Source organism: Notamacropus eugenii, chromosome 1 (assembly GCF_028372415.1).
Source record: "Notamacropus eugenii isolate mMacEug1 chromosome 1, mMacEug1.pri_v2, whole genome shotgun sequence".
NCBI classification, from domain to species: Eukaryota; Metazoa; Chordata; class Mammalia; order Diprotodontia; family Macropodidae; genus Notamacropus; species Notamacropus eugenii.
The window spans coordinates 67,035,059-67,059,500 of NC_092872.1; the positions used below are offsets into that span (position 1 = coordinate 67,035,059).

General features: G+C 35.7%; 1 protein-coding gene across 4 annotated transcripts in view; it reads left to right on the forward strand.

The window, feature by feature from the left end:
• The window catches only part of VPS13A (vacuolar protein sorting 13 homolog A), a 284,410-nt gene that overhangs the window by 84,612 nt on the left and 175,356 nt on the right, over window positions 1-24,442 (forward strand). For all 4 annotated transcript variants that reach the window (XM_072604918.1, XM_072604933.1, XM_072604928.1 and 1 more), the window contains 6 exons: window positions 10,574-10,730; window positions 13,844-13,923; window positions 16,187-16,246; window positions 16,472-16,628; window positions 17,504-17,620; window positions 17,703-17,806. In XM_072604918.1, coding sequence (XP_072461019.1) covers window positions 10,574-10,730; window positions 13,844-13,923; window positions 16,187-16,246; window positions 16,472-16,628; window positions 17,504-17,620; window positions 17,703-17,806 — 675 coding nt within the window. The remainder of the gene's footprint in view (window positions 1-10,573; window positions 10,731-13,843; window positions 13,924-16,186; window positions 16,247-16,471; window positions 16,629-17,503; window positions 17,621-17,702; window positions 17,807-24,442) is intronic.

Below are 24,442 nucleotides of genomic sequence, written 5' to 3' on the forward strand. Positions count from 1 at the left end.
AACCTGGCAACCCCAAAGGAAAAACAAAGTGGTCATGATTAATTAACTCATCAGAAAACTGCATATGCAGTAGCATGCAGGGAAGAGCTGGTAGTCTGGAGGGGTGCAGGCAGGTCCTGAGGTCATGTGGTGTCAACGAAAAGGACCTGGGCCCTGCCTCCTTCATTCCTTCTTCTTGTAGCTGCCCAGGTGGGGTAAGATCCAGCTGGCAGACACAAGGAGGCACATGAGGCTGGCCGTCATGCCAGTGGCCTTGTCCAGCATGCTCAGCTCCTCCCAGGCCAGCCGCACGTTCAGGGCCACATGGGGCACGCATATTAGGCCGTGGATGTGTCAGGTCGCTCAGCAGATGTGAAGCCAGTGCAGACATTGCAGTGTCAGGGCTGGGGCTGGGACAGGGACAAGGCCTGAAGTTTTGTTTTCGACCACTGCCTCCTTCAGTTTGCCCTCTTTTATATTAGCCCCCTCACTTATGTTTCCCTTTACCCTTACTACTTCTTTCCCTTCTGTCCACACCCTCCCTTTTCTTTCCCCTTTCCCCTCCTACTTCCTATAGGGTAAGTTAGATTTCTATAACTAACTGATTATGTTATTCCTTCTTCAAGGAACTGATGAGTTTAAGATTCAAACAGTGCTCATCTTCCTCCCTTCTTTCCCTCTATTGTAATAGTTTTTTGTGACTTTTCATGTGATTTTTCATGTAATTTACCCATTTCTGCTTCCTCCTTTCATCTTCTCCCAATATAATCCCTTTTCTCCACTTAGACTTTTTGTCATCACAGCAAAGTCAACTTATATCCTCACCTTCTGTCTATGTATACCCCTTTTAAATGGTGTCATACCATTTAAACATAATCATACAGTTCTCGAGAGTTACAAATATCATCTTCCCTCATAGGGATGTAAACAGTTTGCCCTTATTAATAACGTGTTTTTGCCTTTTTTCTTTCCTGTTTACCTTTTTATGCCTCTATTGAATCTTGTATTTGAAGATCAGATTTTCTGTTAAGCTCTTGTCTTTTCATCAAGAAGGTTTGGAATTCCCCTATTTCATTGAATATCCATCTCTTCCCTTGAAAGATTATGCTCCATTTTACTGGGTAGTTGTTCTTTGGTTGTAATCCAATCTCTTTTACATTATGTAATATCATATTCCACACCCTGGTGATCTTTTAATGTAGAAACTGCAAGGTCCTGCAGTTTCTCTTTGACCTGGTAATTTTGGAATTTGGCTATGATATTCCTTGGCATTTTCAATTTGAGATCTCTTTCAGGAGGTGATTGGTGTATTTTTTTGATGACTATTTGCCTTCTGGTTCTAGGACCTCAGAGCAGTTGTGTTTGAAGATTTCCTGAAAGATACTGTCCAGGTTATTTTTTCATCGTGGTTTTCAAGTAGACCAGTAATTTTTAAATTGTTTCTCCTGGATCAGTTTCCAGGTCATTTGTTTCACCAGTGAGGTAGTTTATGTTTTCTTCTATTTTTTCCTTCTTTTGTTTCTGTTTGACTGATTCTTGATATCTAATAGAGTCATTAGCTTCCATTTACTCAATTCTAATTTTTAAGGAATTATTTTCCTCTATTAGAATTTGCATCTCCTTTTCCATTTGGCCTGTTTTATTTTTTAAGGAGCTCTTGTCTTCAGTGAGTTTTTGTGCCTCCTTTTTCATTTGGCCAATTCTACTTTTTAAGGACTTGTTTTCTACAGTCAACTTTTGTCTTTGCTTTTCCAAGCTATTGACTGTCTTATATGTCTCTCATTTCTTTTCCCAGTATTTCTTCTGCATCTCTTATTTGACTTTTAAAATTCTTCTTGAGCTGTTCCAAGAAGAATTTTTGGGCTTGGGACCCATTCTATTCCCCTTTGAGGTTTCAGATGTTGGTATATTGACAATATACCAATTGAATTTGTGCCTTATTCTTCTGAATTTGTGCCTCGTTCTTCCCTATCTCCATAATAAGAATCTATAGTCATTGTATTTTTTCTGCTTTTTGCTCATGGTGTTTACCTAATTCCTGGCTTTTAGAGTTCATTTCTAGTGCCGGAGTACAGGAGGCACTGGCCCAAGCTTTTTGTCCTGGGAGTCCAGTACCTGGTCGCTGGTTTTGTGTGCTGGAGCCTCAGGTGCTGGAAGCTGGAGGCTGTAAGGATCTGGCAGCTTACCTGGTGCTGAGTTGGAGTTAGCAACACAGGAGCTCTCAGGGTGGAGATGGGGAGTCCAGCCCCTGGGCGTCGCCTGGCCACCCAGGGCCTTGCACTTGAATGACTCCCGCTCACCTAGACCTTGCACTTGAATGTTTACCTCCTGGAGGATATTTATCTGTCTCCTGGAGCTGTGCTTCCTGAAGTTGTGCTGAAGGACCAGGAGATTTGGCTGCTTGGGACTGTAGCACATGTGGTGCTTTTCTGAACTGGTTTCTGCCGTTTCCCCTTTCTGTGCTGAGGTACTTGGGTTGTGGGTAGAGGATTCTGAGGTTGATGCTTGCCTACTCCATCACCCTTTGACTCAGAATCTCACCATTTTGCTGAGGTCAAGTTTGCTCAGACATCTCCTGTCCTGTGCTGTTCCCTCTTGCCCACAGTGAGAGGGGCCTTTCCCTTTAGTTCCACAATCTTCTTGGGTTACAATACTGCTGCATCTCTTCTTTCGCTTGGCTCAGCTGTTCCAGGGTTTTTCTTGTGGCAATACTTTATGGCCTTTCAGAGGTCAGTAGGGAAGGGTGAGAACAACTTCTTCTGCTATCTTGGCTCCTGGAAGATGGTATGCATGGTTTTATAGTCCTTTACGCAAATTGCTTTCCAAAATTGCTCCAGATTGCTCTCCAGAATGTTGAATTAGTTCACAATTCCACCAACAGTGCTTTACTGTCTTAATTTTCCCATGTCCTCTTCAGCATTTGTCATTTTTCTGTCATATTTGACAATCTGAAAAATGTGGGGTGGTAGTTTGGAGTTGTTTTAGTTTGCAATTCTCTAATCAGTAGCAATTTACAGCATTTTTCTGTTTGACTGTAGGTAGTTTTGATTTCTTCTAATGAAAACTGCCTTATGAAAACTTTGTATTCTTTGACCATTTATTAATTAATGAATAATTTGAATTCTTATAAATTTGACTCAATTCTCTAGATATTTGAGAAATGAGACCTATATCAGAGAAGTATGCTGTAAATTTTTAAAATTTTCTTTAAAATTCAAATTTATTTATTTATTTTTAGTTTTCAACATTCATTTTCACAAGATTTTGAGTTCCAAATTTTCTTCCAAATTTGAGTTCCAAATTTCTCTCCCCTCCACCCACTCCAAAACAGCATGCATTCTGATTACTCCTTTTCCAAATCTGCCCTCCCTACTATCATATCCTTCCCTTCTCTTATCCCCATCCCCTTTATTTTCTTGGAGGACAAGATAGATTTCTATGCCCCGCTCTCTCTCTCTCTCTCTCTCTCTCTGTATATATGTCTTATTTCCCAGTTGCATGTAAAAACAATTTTTAACATTTTGCTTTTAAAAATTTGAGTTTCAACTTCTCTGCCTTCCTCCCTCCTCACCCATCCCCACTGACACAGCAAACAATTCCATATATGTTATACATGTGTAGTAATGCAGAAGACTTCCATAAAAGTCATGTTGTGGAAGACTAACTATATTTCCCACCATCCTATCCTGCTCCCCATTGATTCTATTCTCTCTTTTGACCCTATTCCTCCTCAAAAGTATTTACTTCTAATTATGCTCTCCTCCCATTTGCCCTCCCTTCTATCATCCCCCATTTGCTTATCCCCTTCTCCTCTATTTTCCTGTAGTGTAAGAGTTTCATAGCAAATTTAGTATGCATGTTATTCCCTCCTTAAGCCAAGTGTGATGAGAGTAAGGTTCACTTTTCCCCTCTCACCTCCCCTCTCTTCCCTTCCATTGAAAAAGCTTTTTCTTGTCTCTTTTATGTGAGAGATAATTTGCCCCATTCTATTTTTCCCTTTCTCCTCCCAATATATTCCTCTGTCACCCCTTAATTTTATTTTTTTTAGACATCATCCCTTGCTATTCAACTCACCCTGTGCCCTCAGTCCACATGTATATGATCCCTCCAACTACCCTAATACTGATAAAAAGTCTCAAGAGTTATACATATTGTCTTTCCATGCAGGAATGTAAACAGTTCATCTTTAGTAAGTCCCTTATGATTTTGCTTTCCTGTTTACCTTTTCATGCTTCTCTTGATTCTTGTGTTTGAAAGTCAATTTTTCTATTCAGCTCTGGTCTTTTCATCAAGAATGCTTGAAAGTCCTCTATTTCATTGAATGACTATTTTTTTCTCTGAAGTATTATACTCAGTTTTTCTGGGTAAGTGATTCTCAGTTTTAATCCTAGTTCCTTTGACTTCTGGAATATCATATTCCACGCCCTTTGATCCCTTAATGTAGAAGCTGCTAGATCTTGTGTTATCCTGATTGTATTTCCACAATACTGGAATTGTTTCTTACTGGCTGCTTTTGCAATGTTTTCTTCTTCACCTAGGAACTCTGGAATTTGGCTACAATGTTCCTAGGAGTTTTCCTTTTGGGATCTCGTTCAGGAGGTGATTAGCGGATTCTTTCAATATTTATTTTATCCTGTGACTAGAGTAGCAGGGCAGTTTTCCTTCATAATTCTTGAAAGATGTTGCCTAGGCTCTTCTTTGATTGTGGCTTTCCAGTAGTCCCATAATTTTTAAATTGTCTCTCCTGGACCTAGTTTCCAGGTCATTTGTTTTTCCAATGAGATATTTCACATTGTCTGCTTTTTTTTTTTGTTCCTTTGGTTTTGTTTTATAATTTCTTGATTTTTCGTAAAATCATTAGCTTCCATCTTCTTCATTCTAATCTTTAAGGAATTATTTTCTTCGGTGAACTTTTGGATCTCCTTTTCCATCTGGCCAGTTCTGCTTTTTAGGGCATTCTTCTCTTCATTGGCTTTTTGGATCTCTTTTGTCTTTTGGGTTAGTCTATTTTTAAGAAAGGTGTTATTTTCTTCAGCATTTTTTTGTGTCTCCTTTAGCAAGCAGTTGACTCATTTTTCATAATTTTCTTGCATCATTCTAATTTCTCTTCCCAATTTTTGTTCAGCTTTCTTACTTGATTTTCAAAATTCTTTTTGAGTTCTTCCATGGCCTGAGACCAATTCATATTTTTCTTGGAGGCTTTGGATGGAGGAGGTTTTTGATTTTGTTGTCTTCTGTTTGCATGTTTTGGTCTTCCTTGTCACCAAAGTAAGATTCTGTAGTCTGATTCTTTTTTCGGTTTTTGCTCATTTCCTCAGCCTTTTACTTGACTTTTGAGCTCTTTGTCAAGGTAGATCTCTGTTTCCAGTGGGGATGGGGTGGGAGTGTGCTGTCAGCCACTTGATTCCCCCACAGTCGTTGGGCCTAGAGCTCCAGAAACCATCGTTGTCTCTGTCTCTGCCTGTACTGCTGCTGCTGCTGTGACTGCTGTGGGTTCCTCTACCACCTTCCCCCTCTGCTGCCCTGGGGCTGGGACTGTACCACTCCATTCTCCCATACTGGTCCTACAGGCTTTTTGCACTGACCTTCCAATATGTCCTTAGAGTTTTGGGGTCCTGAAGTCTGGAAACTGCCACAGGTGCAAGAGATTCAGTCTCCTCAAGGCCTGCTCAGGTCCTGTCTGTGCTGGTGCAGCCCTCAGTGGATTGCACCCTGCACCCTGATGCAATAAACACTTCCTGGAGACCTTCCAGGCTGTCTTCACTCCATCATTCTGTGGGTTCTGCAGCTCCAGAATTTGTTGAGAGTCCTTTTTTGCAGATGTTTGGCTGGACTTGGTGGCAACACTCTAGAAAGTGTGTGATGTTACTCCGCCATCTTGGCTCTGTCCCCTAAATTTTTCTCATACTTATGATTACTGTGTATTTCTCTTCATCTTATTTTTACCCCCTTTTATTATCCTCTCCTTTCATTCTCTCTGTCTTCAAAAGTATTGTGCTTCTAACTTTTGCTTCCCCTAATCAACCCTTCCTTCTATCAGCCTTCTCCCCTTCCCCCCCACTCCCCTTTTCCTGTAGTTTAAGATAGATTTCTATACTCAACTGAATGTATTTTTTCCCCTCTTTGGGCAAATTCTGTTTATAATAAAGTTCAAACACTCTCTTACTCTTTCTCCATCTTCCTTTTCACTGTAAAGCTCTTTCATGCCTTTTATATGTGAAATAATTTACTCCATTCTGCCTTTCAGTTTTCCTTTCTCCCAGTGCATTCTTCTTTCCCACCCATTTAATTTTTTTAGATGATAATCCTTTCATATTCAGCTCCCACCCTTGCCCTGTGTCTATGTATACTCCTTCTGACTTGTGCTAACGATGCGATAAAAGTCAAGTGCAAGTCATGTCATCATTTCTCTGATGTCATGGCCTTCTTCGGCAATGAACGACGAACACAACAACAACAGCAATAATGATGAGAAAGTTCTTTGGAGTTATAGGTATCATTTTGTTATGTAAGACAATAAAGAGTTTAACCTTATTGAATCCCTTTTGAATTTTCTTTCCTGTTTCCCTTCTTAGGCTTCTCTTGAGTCTTGTATTTGAAAGTCATATTTTCTATTGAGCTCTGGTTTTTAAATTAGGAATACCTGAAAGTCTTCTATTTCATTAAATGTCCATTTCCCCACCAAGGCTTATATTCACTTTTGTTGGGTAGGTGATTCTCCGTTGTAATTCTTGTTCCTTTGCCATCCAGACTATCACATTCCAAATCCCCTGATGTTTTAATGGAGAAGCTGCTAAATCTTGTGTTATGACTGCGGTTCCACAGTATTTAAATTGTTTTCTTTTGACTGCTTATAATATTCTCTCCATGACCTCAGAGATCTGGAATTTAACTTTAATTTATTTGGGAGTTTTCATTTTGGAATCTCTTCCATGAGTTGATCAGGGGCATCTTATAATTTTTATTTTATCCTCTGATTCTAGAATATCAGGGTAATTTTCCTTGATAAATTCTTGAATTCTAGCCTCTTTTTTTTTTTTTAATCCTGGTTTCAGGTAGTCTAACTATTCTTAAATTATCATTCCTTGATCTATTTTCTAGATCATTTATTTTTCTTCTGAAATAGTTCACATTTTCTTCTTTTTTTCATTCATTTGATTCCATTTGATTGATTCTTGATGTCTCATGAGTTATTCACTTTCACTTACCCACTTCTAATTTTTAAGTGATTATTTTCTTCAGTGAACTTTTGTACCTCCTTTTCTTTTTTGCCAATTATACCTTTCAAGGAGTTCTTTTTTTCAGTGAATTTTTGTCCATCTTTTTCTATTTGGCCAATTCTGCTTTTTAAGGAATTTTTCTCTGTAGTGAATTTTCATCTTTTTTAGTTTGGTCAATTCTGCTTTTTAAGTTGTTCTTTTCATTGTTTTTCAAAGTCTTATTTTCTTCAGTATTTTTCTGTACCTCCTTTACCAAGTTCTTGATTTTTTTTCATGATTTTCTCACATCACTCTCATTTCTTTTTCTATTTTTCTATACCTTTGTCATTTCATTTTCATTATTCTTTTTTTGAGCTCTTCCAGAAATTCTTTTTGGGACTGACAAGAATTCACATTTTTTCTTTTGGTCTTTGAGTGTGGCAATTTTGACTTTGTCATCATCTTCAGAGTTTGTGTTTTGATCTTCCCTGTCACTGCACTAATTTTCCATGGTCAAGTTCTTTTTTGTTTTTTTTTTTGCTCATTTTCCCAGTCTATTTATTGACTTAACATGAGAGTGTTGTCTCATATTTCTTCTTTGGTACTGTACTTTTGTTTGTAATTTTGAAACATTCCTTTTTAATTATATTGTGGTTCTTCTTTCCACTTGCATTATTATGGTCACTTTCTATATTTTCTTGGCTTTCTTTCGCTCTGAATTAGCTTATATGAATCTTTCCATATTTCTCTATAGTCATCATATTTGTTGTTTCTGACAGCACAGTAATATATTTGTGTGCCATAGCTTATTTTACCATTCCTCATTTGATAAGGATATACTTTGCTTCCAATTCTTTGCAATTATGAAAAGCACTGCTGACATTATTTTGGTATGTATAAGGACTTTCTTCTTATTGATGACTTCCTTATAAGCTTAGTAGTGTGGGATGTCTGGGTCAAAAGGTATGACATCTTTAGCACTTTATTTACATTTTTTTAAATTCCTTTCCAAAATGGCTGCATGATTCCTAGCTGCTTCAGTAAAGTACTCATGTACCTGTCTTCTCAAAACCCCTCTCACAGTGATAGTTCTCATCTTCTATTTTTTTTTGCCAATTTACTGAGTGTGAAGAGAAACTTCTGAGTTACGTCAATTTGCATTTCTCTTATTATGAGCAATTTGGAGCATTCTTTCATATGGTTGTTAATAGTTTACATTTCTTTTGAGAACTGTTTATTCATAGCTTTTGACCACTTATCTATAAACTTTTACACACACGCACACACACACACACACACACACACACACACACACACACACACACACACACACACGTATATAACCCTGGATGAATTTAGGAAAAGGAGAAGATTTGGAGAGCAAAGTAATGAGTTCATCTTTCGACATGTTGATTTAAGATGTCTAGGGGACTGATAACCAATTTGAAATACCCTGTGGGTGGTTGGAGATGTGAGACTGGATGTCAGGAGAGAGTAACTTAGATAAATACTAGACTAAATAAATAGATGAGAGTCATCATATAGGAGGGAGAGAAGAAGGCCCAAGATCAACCCTTGGGGGATATCCACAGTTAGTGGGCACACCCTAGATGAAGACCCAGCGAAGAAGACTTAAACTGTTCTGATTAGAGAAAGTAGAAAAAAGCATCAATCCATAAGATCACAAAACACCCTAAATTGATTTGTGATCTTAACATTAAAGATCATGATATTAAAAAAATAAAACTAGCATATCATATGCCCTTTTCTGGATATGAGTAGGAAATGTATTCTTAACCAGAAAAGTGTTAGAGAAAATCAGTAATTTAAGATAAAATTCTTACCCTAGAAGTGTCAAAGTTAGACCAATTTCAAATTTGGTCACGTTTTTCTTTGCTGTTTACTGATTTTTTTGTCTTTATTTTTTTGATACTATGCTGCTTTCCTTTTTTTTCAAATATAAATTTACAGTGGTTGTTGTGCTGATATATGTTTAACAGGTGGTTGTCTGAGCCAGCTAGGTGGCACAGTAGATAGAATACTGGCCCTGGAGTCAGGAAGATCTTAGTTCAAATCCTGTCTCAAAAACTTAATTAGTTTGATGACCTCAGGCCAGTTACTCAACCTCTGTTTGACTTAGTTTCCTCAGCAATAAACTGGTGGTAATGATGTTATCAACCTTATAGGAATGGTGTGAGGATCAATTGAGAGAATATTTGGAAAGCACTTAACACAGTGCCTGGCACATATTAAGCACCTAACAAATGCTTATTTCCCTTCTTCCTCTCCGATTAAAAAAAAAATCCACTCAGCTCACTTTTTAAAGTTTAATATTTGTTAATATTTTCTCCATCACTTTCCTAAGTCTAGAGAATCAAAACAAATCATTCCCTGATTAATAACATTTGATGATTTTTGAAGTGTAAATGCTCATGCTGAAAATTTAACAGTGCAGTGACTCTTGGAAGCCGGTTCAGACTGGCTCTAGTATACCTTTGCATTCAGTAATTAATCAATCTTGTGCTTTTGGAATGTGATGAAAAGAATCAGTGCAAGACCAGTGTTTTTTTTCCCATATTGTGCCTTTCTACTGATTATAACTTAGAGAACTTTCTAGTAATTCTGTTTCAGGGTCAGCTTGGAGGCTTTCATTAAAAAGAAGCCTCGTCTCTTCTGGTCTTTGTTATTGTTCTTTGTTTGTTTTTGTTTGTCCAGTTGTTTTTCAGTTGTGTCTGACTCTTTTTGAGTCAAAGAGTTCACTTTGGGGGTTTTCTTGGCAGACATACTGGCGTGGTTTGCCATTTCCTTTTCTAGATAGGAAAGTGAGGCAAACAGGTTTAAGTGACTTGCTCTTTTTTCAGTAGTACAGAATGCCATGTCAGAAGGGACCCCCAAAATCTAGTCCAACCTGTACTTGAATAACAGTGCCTTCAGTAGTGTTCTTAGCAAGTGATCATTGAGGCCCCACTTGAAGACTGCTTGTGAGAGAGCACCATTACCTTCTGAGACAGTCTAGTCTACTTTTAGACATATATTTTAGGAAGTCTTTCCTTATCCTCAGCTAAAATATGTCTGCCTGCAGCATACAGAACAAATCTAAAAATTCTTCCATCAGTGAGCCCTTGAGATCCTTCTTGGTCACCCTCCTCTCTGTGTTTTTAAATAGCAGCTATAGTTTTTTAATCTTTCTTTTTCTGGTTCTGTAAAGTTGATTGAGAAGCCACTTTTAAAAATTGCAATGCATAGTTGTGTATTTCTTTAAACAGAATTAATCTTTGCAATAAAAAAGTAATGAACAATTAAGTGATACTATTATGACCTTATTATGTATTATTTCATTGCAATATTTTGGTATGATTTTGGTTTCTCTTCTCTCCCTTTTACCTCCTCCACAGGTTTTAATTCAATGTTATCGCCTTATTAAAAATTTGGAGCAGCCTATGGTGGAGCTAGATATTCTGGGATTAGGCACAGAGATTCAATCAAGAAGATTTGACATGAGAGCAAGTGCTTACCTGAAGGAAATTTGTTTAAAATGTCCGGAGTATCAGGGTATGATTCTTTCTGGCTTATTTTTGGGGAAAAATAAGTAAACTAAAGTAATTAAGCAGTTAATATCAAGGGAAAATTTATAAACTGCTAAAATTCTAGATTTAGAGGTAGAAGGCTCCTTAGAGATCATCTAGTTCAACCCCTGAAATTACACTCACTTTGGAGTCAGAGAACCTGCACTGAAAGTCTGATTCTCTCATGAGTCAGTTATATGGCCCTTGACAATGTATTTCTCCAAGTTGTATATGAGTATCTAGAAGGGAATAAGTATAAAAGGGATATGAAGGCAAAATTAACAAGACTTGGCAACTGTTTGGATTGTGAAGAGAAAGTGAAGGGTAAGGTGGTGAGTCTATATAAGACTTCCTACTTTTTTCATATTGTTATTTTCAAGTTAAGCTGTTCTTCTGAGTCTGCTTATTTCACTTGTATCAATTTGTTCAAGTGTTTCCATGTTTCTTTGAATCCCTTATTTGTTGTTTCTCAGTTGAGGGGCAGCTGTTTTGTTTCCAGTTCTTTGCTACTACAGAAAGTGCTGCTATAAGTACTCTTATACAAATGGGTCCTTAGCCTCCATCCTTGATCTCCTTGGGATATACACCTAGTAATAGTATCTCTGGATCAAAGGGTATGTTCATTTTAGTGATTTTGGGGCATAGTTCCAAATTTTTTTCCATAATGGTTGAACAACCAATTCCTAGCTGTACTTGCCCTTAATTAGTGTACTGGTCTTCCCACAGTCCATCCTACAATTGCTCTGCTTAACCCTTTTACCACTATAGTTTATATCTTTCCTTCACCTTCAGAGAAAAGGAGCTGAAGTCAGACCTCAGCTAATAATGTATATTTTTGGAAATAGTACTTCTAGAATGTAAGGAATCTCAACTGTGTTCCATGTTTTGGGAGACTAGGGGAGAAAAGCTCTGCTGTGAATAAAGGCAAATGGGCAGTGACTCAGATAACTAAGTAGTTTGGAAGAAATCAATGACTTTAACCCTCCTGAGGCTTGAAACTCATGTATACAAAATTAGCCTTTTCCCTGGAATTATTACTAGGGCAAGGTGAGGATATAGTACTGCCTTTTTCTTTTCCACAGAGGCTGTCGGGCTTCTTGTCCTGCTTTTGTGACTATCTTTTCCTTTAAGGCTACCCTTGATGATTTTCATTTAACTTGATTTTACACTATAAAACTATTCAGAATTGTGCTAGGAGTGGAGCACGTAGCATTTGATTCAGGACCCATACCTTCTGTAGATGATTCTCAATCTCCTATTCCTCTCCAAAAGTCACTGAATAGCATTTGGAGAGAGATTATGTATATCTTTTACTTTTACTTTATTTGTAGTAGAACAAATCAGAAGTAGGATTCTTGAGTAGTAGAGGGTTGAACACAGGGTACCTGGTGTATCAATGTCTTATCCCTTATGTAGCTCATAATACTTTTGCTGCCATTCTTTTCTGCCTTCATCATCTTGTAGGTGAATAGATGTGGGAGACCTCAAGTCTTAAATTGGAGTTTTCACTGGTAGTAGTTGGCTGCAAATTCCCTATACATTTGTCTAAGTTACCTTTTAATCTGGTAATCATTAGGTAAAAACATTCCTCTTTCTCAGAATAGTTGTCATAGGATCAGAAATTTAGAGCTGATGTGGGAACTCAGAGTCATCTAGTCTGATCTCCTTATTTTACAGATGAGGAAACAGACCCATGGAGGTACAAATGGACTAATTTGTACTAACATAGTAAGCGTTAGAGATGGAATTTGAACCCAGGTCTTCTGAATACAGAGCCTTTCCACTACATCATATTGCTTCTGCATTGTTCTGTTGTGTTATCCCAAACTAAATTTCTAGTCATCAACTATGATCTGATACACTAATTTTCAATCCTAGTATAGAAAATTCTTCTTTTGTCATGCTCCCACCACTTTTAAAAAGTTACCTGTAGACAGTGTGTTTTGTGAATAGCATACTGAAAACAGCATACAGCTGGGGACATAATTGGTACTTAATGGATAATTATTGGTGAACAAAATCAAGCTTACACCAGAATTAATCTGATACATATTTCAGTCAGTAGATATTTATTAAACACTTATTACTCATCAAGACACAGTGTTAGTATCTTAATGGTATGTTTTATTGAAGTTTTCTTTAATATGGCAGAAAAAACCCTGAATTCTCTATAAAGCTGTACCAAAAGATTACCTCTGATAAGTCCTATCAGATTAGCTAAAAACTTTGAGTGTGGGCCTGAGGATGGTGTTATCTGAGAAACTAAACTGTCTACATTAGGAGAGACTCATGATGGGGCGATGATTTTTTTGAGCTCTAGTAATTATTGATAATTGAAATATAAAGTGTTTAATGATATATATATGTATATATATATTATGTGCATATTTGCACAAAATCATTGACTTGTAAAATCATTTGGCATAATTGGTAATCAGTTCATGGATATTACTTACTAGGGTTTTTTTTTTCTTTTCAGTTTTTCTTTTTAATTCTCTAATATTAGTAAGTGGTGCTGGTCAGTAGCTTTTCTTGTTTTCTCATAGAGTTTAATGCTCATCACATATGAGTACATTCATTCTATTCTCCAACAGCTAGAGCTTCCTGTAACTCTGTGCCATGTCTTCTTAACAGTACAGAACTGAGGGTCTCTGTGCCTTAAGCACATAGTGTTCTACCCTCAACCCCTTCTCCCCATAATACTTATATGCCTGCTCCCTGTTTTCTTTCTTCATGTAGAAATGCTAGCTGAAGCTGAGCTAGAGACTTCAGTAAGAGGCAGTGGGGTGGCTCCTCCCTAGGCTGAAGGTGATGTCAGAAAAATCAGGAAAAGACACTATAAAAAATTCATTCTGCATCTCCTGAAACTTGGCATCCTGGAGATAGGAGAAAGGTTAGGTGGGAGGAACTGACAAGGCAAGTTCCAAAGCCTGTTCCTTCATTTCCAGTTTTCCCAGAAAATAGAACATTGTCATTCAAAGTTAGTATTCCCTAACCCCATCCCTTAAGCTGTTTAAGTTGTATAGGTACTTTGATTATCTTAAACCTTATTTTTAGCTGTTTTCCCATATGAGGTAGTTTTTAAAAATTTATTTTTAGATGAAAAGGGCAAACCAGTATACATTGTCACAACACTGGATAATACAGTAGAAGATCTGCTAACATTGGAGTATGTTAAGGTAAGTGATTATTGGTATATTCAGCATATGTGATGAATATATAATTGAAAGTTTTGGGCAGATCACTTTAAAAATCTGATCATATCACTCCTGAAATGATAATTTTTCTTTATTTCTAATTTTATTTACAGTTATTTGTTTTAGCTTTTATTTTTCTACCCTTCAGCATCTTAACCAAAAAGTTTTAAATGCTTACTGTGTGCCAGACACCATTAAAGCACTAAAGATACAGTTTGCCAAGAATAAAATAGTTGCAAGAAGCTTACATTGTGACAGGGAGTTCAAGTACATATATTAAAACAAACACAGCGTAAATGTCAAGTGAATAATTGCAAATGTAGTCAGAGTTGTTACATACAAGGGAGTTTGGAATGGAGGTCACTAGCTCTTTAGGAGTTGGGGAGGAATCAAGATAGATTCATGCAGAAGATGGTTCTTGTGCTGCATTTTAAAGAAAGAGAGGAACCCTTTAAGACTAAGATAAGGGGAACATACATTTCAGGAATATGGAATATTCAGGGCAAAGGCACAGAAGTGGGAGATGTGACATGTGTGAGGAATAGAGAGAAGGCCAGTTTATCTGGATAGAAGAGAAAAGGAGAGGTAATATCCAATGGAAAATTTGAAAAGTAGATTGTAGACAAGTTGTAAGGCGCTTCAAAAGCTAAACAGAAGAATTTATGTTTGATTCTTGAAACAGTAAGAAGCCATTGGAGCTGTTTGAGTAGGAGAATGGCAGTGTAAGGAAGAGTACTTTGGCATTGATGTATAGGATAGATTTTAGTAGCTGAGAGACTTAAGACAGAGACCAATTGGGGGCTTTTGCAGTCATCTAGTTTAGAATTGATGAGGGCTTGAACTGAGAGAGAGAGAGAGAGAGAGAGAGAGAGAGAGAGAGAGAGAGAGAGAGAGAGAGAGAGAGAGTGTGTGTGTGTGAAGAAAAGGGTAGAAATGTCAAGATTTGGCAACTGATTGAATATGTGGGGTTTGGGAGAGTGAGGAGATGAGGGTAATGTCAAAGTTAAGAACATGAGAGACAGAATTTGACAGAAAAAATGAAGTATAGAAGAGAGGATGATTTGGTGTGAGATAGTTTAGTTTTGAGACATGTTAAATTTGAGGTGTCTTTGGGGCACTAGTTGGAAATTTCCATTAGGCGATTGGTGCTGTAGGATTGGAGCTCAAAGGAAGAGATTGGGCCAGTGTGTACGCATACATGTGTACAATATGCATATTACATACACATCAATGTACACATACATATATTTGCAAAATGCTAGTTAATCCCATGTTTAATGCGTTTAATGATTTAGTTACCTATAGTGTGGAGGGAGAAGGGAAAAGGGCCTCAGAAAGAATGTTAGGTCTTCATAAAATCAAGGAGTTTGAAACAACTCAATGAGAATTTAAACATCTCTCTCCATTTGTAATCTTGTTTTTTTGTAGAGTTATTAGTATAATGGGGCTTACTTGTATATTAGCAACATAAAATTTACTGAGTCTAGGATAAATGGAAGAGTGTTAGAATGATATAAACAATTGGTTTTACTTTACTTTCTTTCATGGATTATTTTAAGGAGATCTTTTGATGTGTATTTTTGAAAATTTATGTTTGCTGTAAGATAATATTCAGATATAGGCTAAAGTGTATGCAAGTATACCCATCTAATGAGTAGTGAACACTGATCATTTAGATTTTAAATTCAATAATTATTTGAAGTATTTGCTAGTCCATTTTTATCAACCTGTTTTTTACAAAAAATGGATTAATAAGTACTTCTCCTGAATAATGTAGGTGCTTCTTAGTAAGGTAAGGTAAAATCACAGAGGATTGGGAAAAGTTTTAAAAATTAAATCTAAAGGCTACCTTTTTTTTTTAGATAAGACTGATTTTTTTTTTTTAGGCTAAAACCATTTGTACAAATTTATTTCATAGTATTAGCCAACATTAGCTTGCAAGTGGAACATGATTTCCTTTTAAAAATACATTTGAAAAGTATTTTTGATTATAGTCAGTAGTGAATTACAGGCTTAGGTGCTTTGGGGATGATGACACTGCCAAATTTTGCAGTTGATTTTGTAAAACATTTAGAAAGACTTAGATTTTGGAAGTTTTTCCCCCCATATTCACTACTTTTTAATTTTCTCTGTAGTACCTATCTTTATAGATAATTACATATACCAATAGAAAAGTTTATTTTTTATTATTATTTTAGGATTATACATTGGTTACATATTCATACCTCCTTTTTTCTTTGTATAGGCTGATAGACATGGACCAGACCTTAAAACCATCTATAAGAATGTTGAACAGCTGATAAAGGTATAGGTACATTATAATCACAAGAAAATAAATACCCTAAGTATTTTATCTATGTTTCTCATCAGTTGTTTTTGGAAATTGTTTCCCACTAGATTGTAAACTATATAAGAACTTTATCTTACATGTTTTAAAATTGCCCCCTCATCCCCCTTGGGCTTTTAACATAGTAGGTACTTAAGGAATATTTGTTGTTGATTAGATAATGCAATTAACTTTGGTTCATAGGTAAATTTTTCCTCTTTGGATATTCATTTGCATACTGAAGCACTTTTGAGTATTATGAATTTTATAAATAATCTCCTTCCTGGAAGAGAAGTAAAATCATTCTCAGAAAGCCAAATTGTGGGAAATGAAGACAAAGGAGAAATAATGAAAAAATCAAGTAAGTTTTCAAAACTTAATTTCACATTTTATATTAAATAGAGCAAAATATTCTGAAGGTTAATTTATATTCCACAATATTGGTATGTGTTATTGTTAATAAATTCTACCTGCTCTAAAATTTAAGAGCTAGGATCACTTCTAGCCTGATCAGATATACATTGTTGTTATTATTCCTAATTTTGTTATTCCTGTGATTTTGTTAATGTAGGAAACTTTTCGTATACAGATTCTTTGTACCCTGTATACACTACATCTTACCTTTAGAGATGTGAAAATTACCACGTATAATTGATTACTTCTGTAGGCTAGAAAAATCTTTAAAGATGTAAGAGAAAATCCTTTCATTATTTAAACGTATAAATAGTAGACAACTTAAAGATTGTCAGGTTTTAGTTTCAGCGAATATCTGGTAACAGTTGATTCACACCTTTATGATTTCTACTTTGTTAGCATGTTTTTTTGTTGTATTATTTTTAATGAAGTGGCTTCTAAAACTCCAAATTAGAGAAAAGGTTTACTTTTCACATATATCTAAAATGAAGAAATGGTATTTTCCTTAGTCTGAGAATTCCTCCTATGGGACTTCCTTTATCAATCCAGGTCACAATCAAACTAAATTTATCAGCTTAGAGAGCTACCTGAGGTTCTCAAATGCTAGGTAATAAGCCCATCTTCACATAAGCATCAGATGAGAAGTATGAACTCAGGTTTTTTTTGACTCCACATTAGCACTCTATCCTTGGGATCATGCTGCTCTGCCACTTGAGTAATATTTCATTATTTGTTGGTCTGATATTTTGCTGTCCTGCTGACTTGACTCATTTTTAAAAATAGTCCATTGTATTTGATAATTGCACTGTATTGTATCCACAGCTTCCAAGATATCTAGGACTGAAGATATCATTACCCTAAAGGTCATTGCTGAACTGTCTCACTTATGCATCTATATTGAAGACCAAAGATGCAGAATTGCTGAAATTACAATTGAGGGTAACAAATTTTAACCGAAATTAAATTTAGCAGTTTAAATTTGGAGCCCAGATATTAATCAATACTTTTTTTTCCTCCTTAGGGTTTGATTCCCAGGTGATAGTGAGACGTGCCATAACTGAAGTAAATGTAAATCTGAAAAATATAATTATTTTAGATTCTGATGAAACAGCCTTATATAAAAAGGTAGGAATATGTTTGTCCACTAGCAACAAACCATAAAAGTCAACTTAATTGACCCTCCTTTTGTTATTTTGAATTTGGGACTATCTTTTGCTTCTTTTTGTATTCCCAGAGCACATAGTAGGCATTTAATAAATGTTTGTTGACTGATAGGCATTGTTTTTTCTTTTTAAGCATATGACTATGGAAATATGGTCCACTCAAAACCAGTACAAGTTTTAACTGGAGTGCTACATTCTTTGCCCATATAGGAAACTAGTTGTGTTTTTTGGTACCTGCAGACCAGTATGGGTCAAAGGTAGACACACTTATTTCATGCTACTCAATCTCCATGGTACATTTAGGATGTCTCATAACAACTCATGGATAGTAAAGAAGTCAGACTTAGTTAGGAATCTTATTCTGGCCCTCTCTGCCTTGGGGAGGCTGTTATGACCATGAACCCACTCCAGCATTTAGAAACACATGCTGATAGGCAAGGTAATTTAGAGATCTTCCTTCTTCTTTTTTTTTTTTAAACCAGTGTGATAACTAGTTTGTGGTGGCTTTGGGTCAAATTTTAGCATTCTTTAGAATAAATTGAAATCCTGGATATAGTGTGAGAAAAATAGCTAGCCTAATCATTCTGTGATTTTACAAGCCTAAGAACTAGTTTTAGAGTAGAATGAATCTATTGAGAAAACCTCCAGTCTTCCTGAGTTCAGGCTAGATTCATCAGGGATATCTATTGGCTTTACATGCTGAGCTGGGGACAGCATCTGTCTTCTCATACCGCTGTAAAAAGGACCATGAGTGTTAGTTCCAGGGAAGACAACATTATGATCAGTCTCTACCAAATGCTACTTTTGAGGTAACTTGGATGGTCTGATTACATATTTTAACAATATTGATATTTTTTCTTTTTTCTATATTACCTTTATTTTGAAATATATACTTCATCTCTCCTCCCTTCTCAGTGAATCATCTTTTGTAACAAAGAATAAAAAAGAAATAGGGAAAAAAAACACTTCAGCAAAATAAACCAACACATGAACTGTCCTTCACAAAACACTCTCCTCTGATCTGAAAGGATGGGAGGGAGTAGCCTCTTCTTTTCTTCTGTGGAACCAAAATAATTTGTTACTAGTGCTTGGCTTATTTTCTGATTTTTACATGTAAATTACATGTAAAAAGAAATTTAACATTTATTTTTTAAAATTTTGAATTCCAACTTCTCTCTCTTCTTTTTTTTCCTGAACCCCTCACTGAGATGCCAAATAATTTGGTATGGATTATGCACGTATAGCCATACAAAACATTTCCATATTAATCATGTTGTAAAAGAAAACATAGATTAAAAAAAACTCATGAAAAATATAGTAAAAAGATCCTATGCATTGATCTGCATGTAGCCCCCATTAGCTCTTTCTCTGGAGGTGGATAGCATTTTTCATCATAAATCATTTGGAAGTGTTTTGGATCTTGTACAGCTGAGATTAACTAAGTCAATTACAGTTAATCATAGAACGATATTGCTGATGCTGTGTTCAGTGTTCTCCTGGTTCTGCTGACTTCTCTTTGCATCAGTTCATTTAAGTCTTCCCAGGTTTTTCTGAAAGCATCCTGCTCATCATTTCTGATAGCACAGAGTGTTCCATCTCAGTCATACATCACAACTTGTTTAGCCATTCCCCAGTTGATGGACGTCCCTTTGATTTCCAGTTCTTTGCCATCACAAAAAGAGCTTTTATAATTATTTTTGTGCCGATAGGTCCTTCCCCCTCCTTTTTTGGGGGGGGATGAAGGGGTTTGGATCTCTTTAGGATACAAACCTAGTAGTGCTTTGACCCTGGGTCAAAGGGTATGCACCCTTTTATAGTCCTTTGGGCATAGGTCCAAATTGCTCAACAGAATGGTTGGATCACTTCACAACTCCTCCAACAGTGCATCAATGTCCCAGTTTTCCCACATCCCCTCCAACAATTGTCATTTTCCTTTTCTGTCATATTAGCCAATCTGATTGGTGTGAGGTGGTACCTTAGAGTTATTTTAATTTGCATTTCTCTGCTCAGTGATTTAGAGCGTTTTTTCATGTGATTCTAGATACCTTTGATTTCTTCATTTGAAAACTACCTGTTCATATTCTTTGACCATTTATCAGTTGAGGAATGACTTATGTTCTTAGAAAGTTGACTTAGTTCTATATTTGAAAAAGAAGACTTTTATCTGGAAAACTTTGAAAAAAAATTTCCCCTAGCTTTATACATTCCTTCTAATCTTGTCTGCATTGATTTTGTTTGTGCAAAAGAATTTTAATTTAATTTTATCAAAATTATCCATTTTTTATCTTATAGTGCCTTATATCTCTTGTTTGGTTATAAATTCTTCCCTTCTTCATAGATCTGACAGGTAAAATATTCCATCCTGCCCTAATTTACTTGTGATTTCATCCTTTATATCTTAATCATGTACTCATTTTTCTTTTCTTGGTATGTGGTGTGAAATGTTATCCATGCCTAGTTTCTGCCAAACTGCTTTCCAGTTTTCATCAACTAGTGAGTTCTTGCCCCCAAAGCTTAGATCTTTACATTTGTCAAATACCAGATTACTGTGGTCATTACCTTTAGTGTATTGTGTAACCAATCTTTTCCACTAATCTACAACTCATATCTTAATCAGTTACTGCTTTATAATATGATTTGAGATTTGGTACAGCTAGATCAACTTCCTTCACATTTTTTCATTACTTCCCTTGATATTCTTGACCTTTTCTTTTTTTCAGATGAATTTTATTATTATTTCTTAAGCTTTATAAAATAATTTCTGACAGTTTGATATGACACTGAATAAGTTAATTACTTTAGGTAGAATTCATCATCTTTTTTATATTGGTTTGACATTTCCATGAGGGATTAATATTTTTTCCAGTTGTTGAATCTGTCTTGATTAGTGTGAAAAGTGTTTTGTACTTATGTTTATATAATTCCTGGGTTTGTCTTATCAGATAGACTCCCACATATTTTATTTTGTCTGTAGTTATTTTAAATGGAATTTCTCTCTCTCTTGCTGCTGGATTTTGTTGGTAATATGGGTTTATTTTGTGTCCTGCAATTTTGCTTAAGTTCATTATTTCACCTAGTTTTTGGTTGATTTTTCTAAGGTTCCCAAATTTACTCTCATATTATCTGTATAGGATGATAGTCTTGTTTGTTCATTGCCTGTTCTAATTCCTTCGTTTTCTTTTTCTTCACTTATTGTTACAGCTTGCATTTCTGTTCTGATACTGTGTAGCTCCCTTGCTTCTCCCCTGTTCTGTATGGGAAGGCTTCTCACTTATCTCCATTTGAGATAATGCTTATGGATAGTTTTAGATGAATATTACTTATTTTAAGGAAACTTCCATTTATTCCTGTGTTCTCTGGTGTTGTTTAATATTGATGAGTGTTGTATTTTGTCAGAAGCCTTTTCTGCATTTTTGAGATAATCTTTTGATTTTTGTTGGTTTTGTTATTCATATGATCGGTTATTCTGATCGTTTTTCAAATATTTAACCAGTCATGCACTCCCAGTAGAAATCCTCCCTGTTTATAACGTGTGATCTCTGTGACATATTGCTGGAATCTCCTTGCTGGTATTTTATTACATTTTTCTTTAATTTTCATTTTTTAAAATACACACTAATGTGAGCAGGGATTTGTTTTCACTTCTAGTGTTTGCGTGCATTGTCTCCAAACTTATTGCTTTTCCCTCGTTTCTCTGGTTACTTTGAAAGCAGAAGTTTTGGAACTTTATGAACACCACTCCTGCCCTTTTCCGCCAACTGTAGTAGGTAGGAAGGAAGCAGCTCTTCTCTCATTTTAGATGGCATGGTTTGGCGTTAGTGAGTTGTTTCACAAGAGGCTGATGTTCTCTTGTGATAAGGTCAGTCCATTTTGTACATCACTCTTGAGTATCCATGCAAGATCTTCACTTGGAACCTCATCTATAGTTTTCTTTCTCTGTTTTTACTCTTCCTAGTTTAGGTATCAGGACCATATTTATGATTTAAGAGGAATTTGAGAGACTCCTTCTTTGCCTATTTTTAAAAAATAGCTTATGTCATATTAGAATTAATTGTGATCCTGGGGATATTTTCTTAGGGAACTCATTGAGGGATTATTCAGTTTCTTTTTCTAAGATGTGATGATTTAAGTATTCTATTTCTTCTGTCAATCTGAACAATTTAATTTTTGTAAATATTCATCCATTTCACTTAGATTGTCAGATTTATTGACCTATACATAAGAAAAATAGTTCCTGATAATTGGTTTAGTTGATGGTGAGTTCACCCTTTACATTTTTACTATTAGTAATTTGGTTTTCTTCTTTTTTAAAAACAATCTGACTAACCAGTGACTTCTCTGTTTTATTTTTTCCCATGGAACCAGCTTCTAGTCTTATTTATTAGTTTAGTAGTTTTATTAATCTCTCCTTTGATTTTCAAGATTTCCAGTTTGGTGTTTAATTGGAGATTTTTCATTTGTACTTTTTCTAGGTTGTTTTTCTTTTTAGCTGCATGCCCAATTCATTGACCTACTTTTTCTGTATTTCATTGAAGTCTTTAGATATATAAATTTTCCCTGAAGTACTGCTTTGGCTCCAACCAATAAATTTTAGTATGTTTTCTCATTGTTGTCATTCTCTGTAATGAAATTATTGTTTATATGATTTCTTCTTTGACCCACTCATTCCTTAGGTTTAGATTATTTAGTTTTCAATTTATTTTAATCTATCTTTCCATGACCCTTTATTGAATGTAGTTTTTTTGGTTGCATAATCTGAAAAGGGTGCATTCATATTTCTGCTTTTCTGCATTTGGTTGTGAGGTTTTTATGCCCTAACACACAGTCATTTTTTTGTGTAGGTGCCATGAACTGCTGAAATAAAAGGTATTTTTTTCTGTTCCCATTCACTTTTTCTCCAGAGGGCCATCATTTCTAAAGTTGTTAAAATTCAGGTTACCTCCTTAACTTTTTTCTTGTTTATTTTTTGATTTAACTTATCTACTTCTGAGAGGGTCGGGGTATGCTGAGGTAACCCCACAATCATCATCTTACTCTTTATTTCCTCCTGTAACTTGTTTACCTTTTCCTTTAAGAATTTGGATGCTGTACCATTTGGTGCGTATAGATTTAATATTGATTCAGAATTGTCCATGGTAACTTTCAGTAAGATTTGGTTTCCTTGTCTCTTTTTATTTGATCTATTTTTGCTTTTGCTTTGTCTGAGATCATGATTGCTACCCCCATGTTTTGTTTTTTTTTTAACTTCAGTTGAAGCATGATAGCTGTGCTCCATGCCCTTACCTTTCCTCTGTGTGTGTGTCTCTCTTTTTCAAGTGTGTTTCTTGTAAACAGCATATTGTGTGATTCTGGTTTTGAATACACTCTGCTCTCTGCTTCTGTTTTGTGGGTGAGTTAATGGTATTTACATTCACAGTTTTGATTACTCTGTATTTCCCTTCATTCTATTTTTCCCCTCTTTATCCTTCTCTCTCCTTGCAACCTGTCCCTCCTCAAAAGTGGTTTGCTTTTTAAAGACTACTGCCTCCCCCAGTCCACCCTTCCTTTTGTCTGTCCCTGAATTTCTTATCCCTCTCCTTTTCCTACTTCCCTGTAGGGTAAGGTGGATTTCTGTACCCAACTGCGTGTCTTATTTTATTCCCTCTTTCAGCCAATTCTGAAGAATATACGATTCAAGCATTGTCTGCCACCCCTAAATCCCCATGTTCCCCTGTGCTGTAAAAATTATTTTGTGCCTTTTTTATGTGAGATAATTTAATTCATGATACCTCTCTCTTGCCTCTTCTCTCAGTACATCCCTCTTTGTCACCTCTTAATTTTGTATTTTTGGATGTCATCCCATCATGGTCAACTAATATCCTTGCCTTCTAATTGTTCTAATATTGATAAAGTTCTTAAGAGTTACAACTATCATCTTCCAATGTAGGAAGGTAAGGAGTTTAACCTTATTGAATTTCTTATGTTGTGCTCCTCTTGGGTCTTATATTTGAAAATCAACTTTTTTGTTCATCTATGGTCTTTTCATAAGGAATGCTTGTTTTTTTCTAGCTACTTATAGTGTTTTTGCCTTGACCCGGGAGTTCTAGAATTTCACTATTTCTCTCCTTGATGAATTTTCAGGTCATTTGTTTTGCCAATGAGATATTTCACATTTTCTTCTGTTTTTTCATTCTTTTGATTTTAATTCTTAATATCTCATGGAGTCATTAGGTTCTGCTTGCCCAGTTCTAATTTTTAAGGAACTATTTTCTTCAGTGAGCTTTTGTATTTTCTTTTCTACTTGACCAATTTTGATTTTTAAGGAGTTGTTTTCTTCAATGAATTTTTGTACTTCTTTTCCCATTTTTATGCTTTTACCAAGCTATTGACTCCTTTTTTTATGCTCCTCTTTCATCACTCTCATTTCTTTTTTTTGATTTTTGCTCTGCCTCTCTTATTTAACTTTCAAAGTCCTTTTGGAGCTCTTCCAGAAATTCTTTTTGGGCCTGACAGCAATTTGCATTTTTCTTTGTGATTTTGCATGTAATTTTAAAAACACTGTTGTTCACCCCTTTTGGTTTGTGTTTTGAAGTTTCCTGTCACCACTATGTCATTTTCT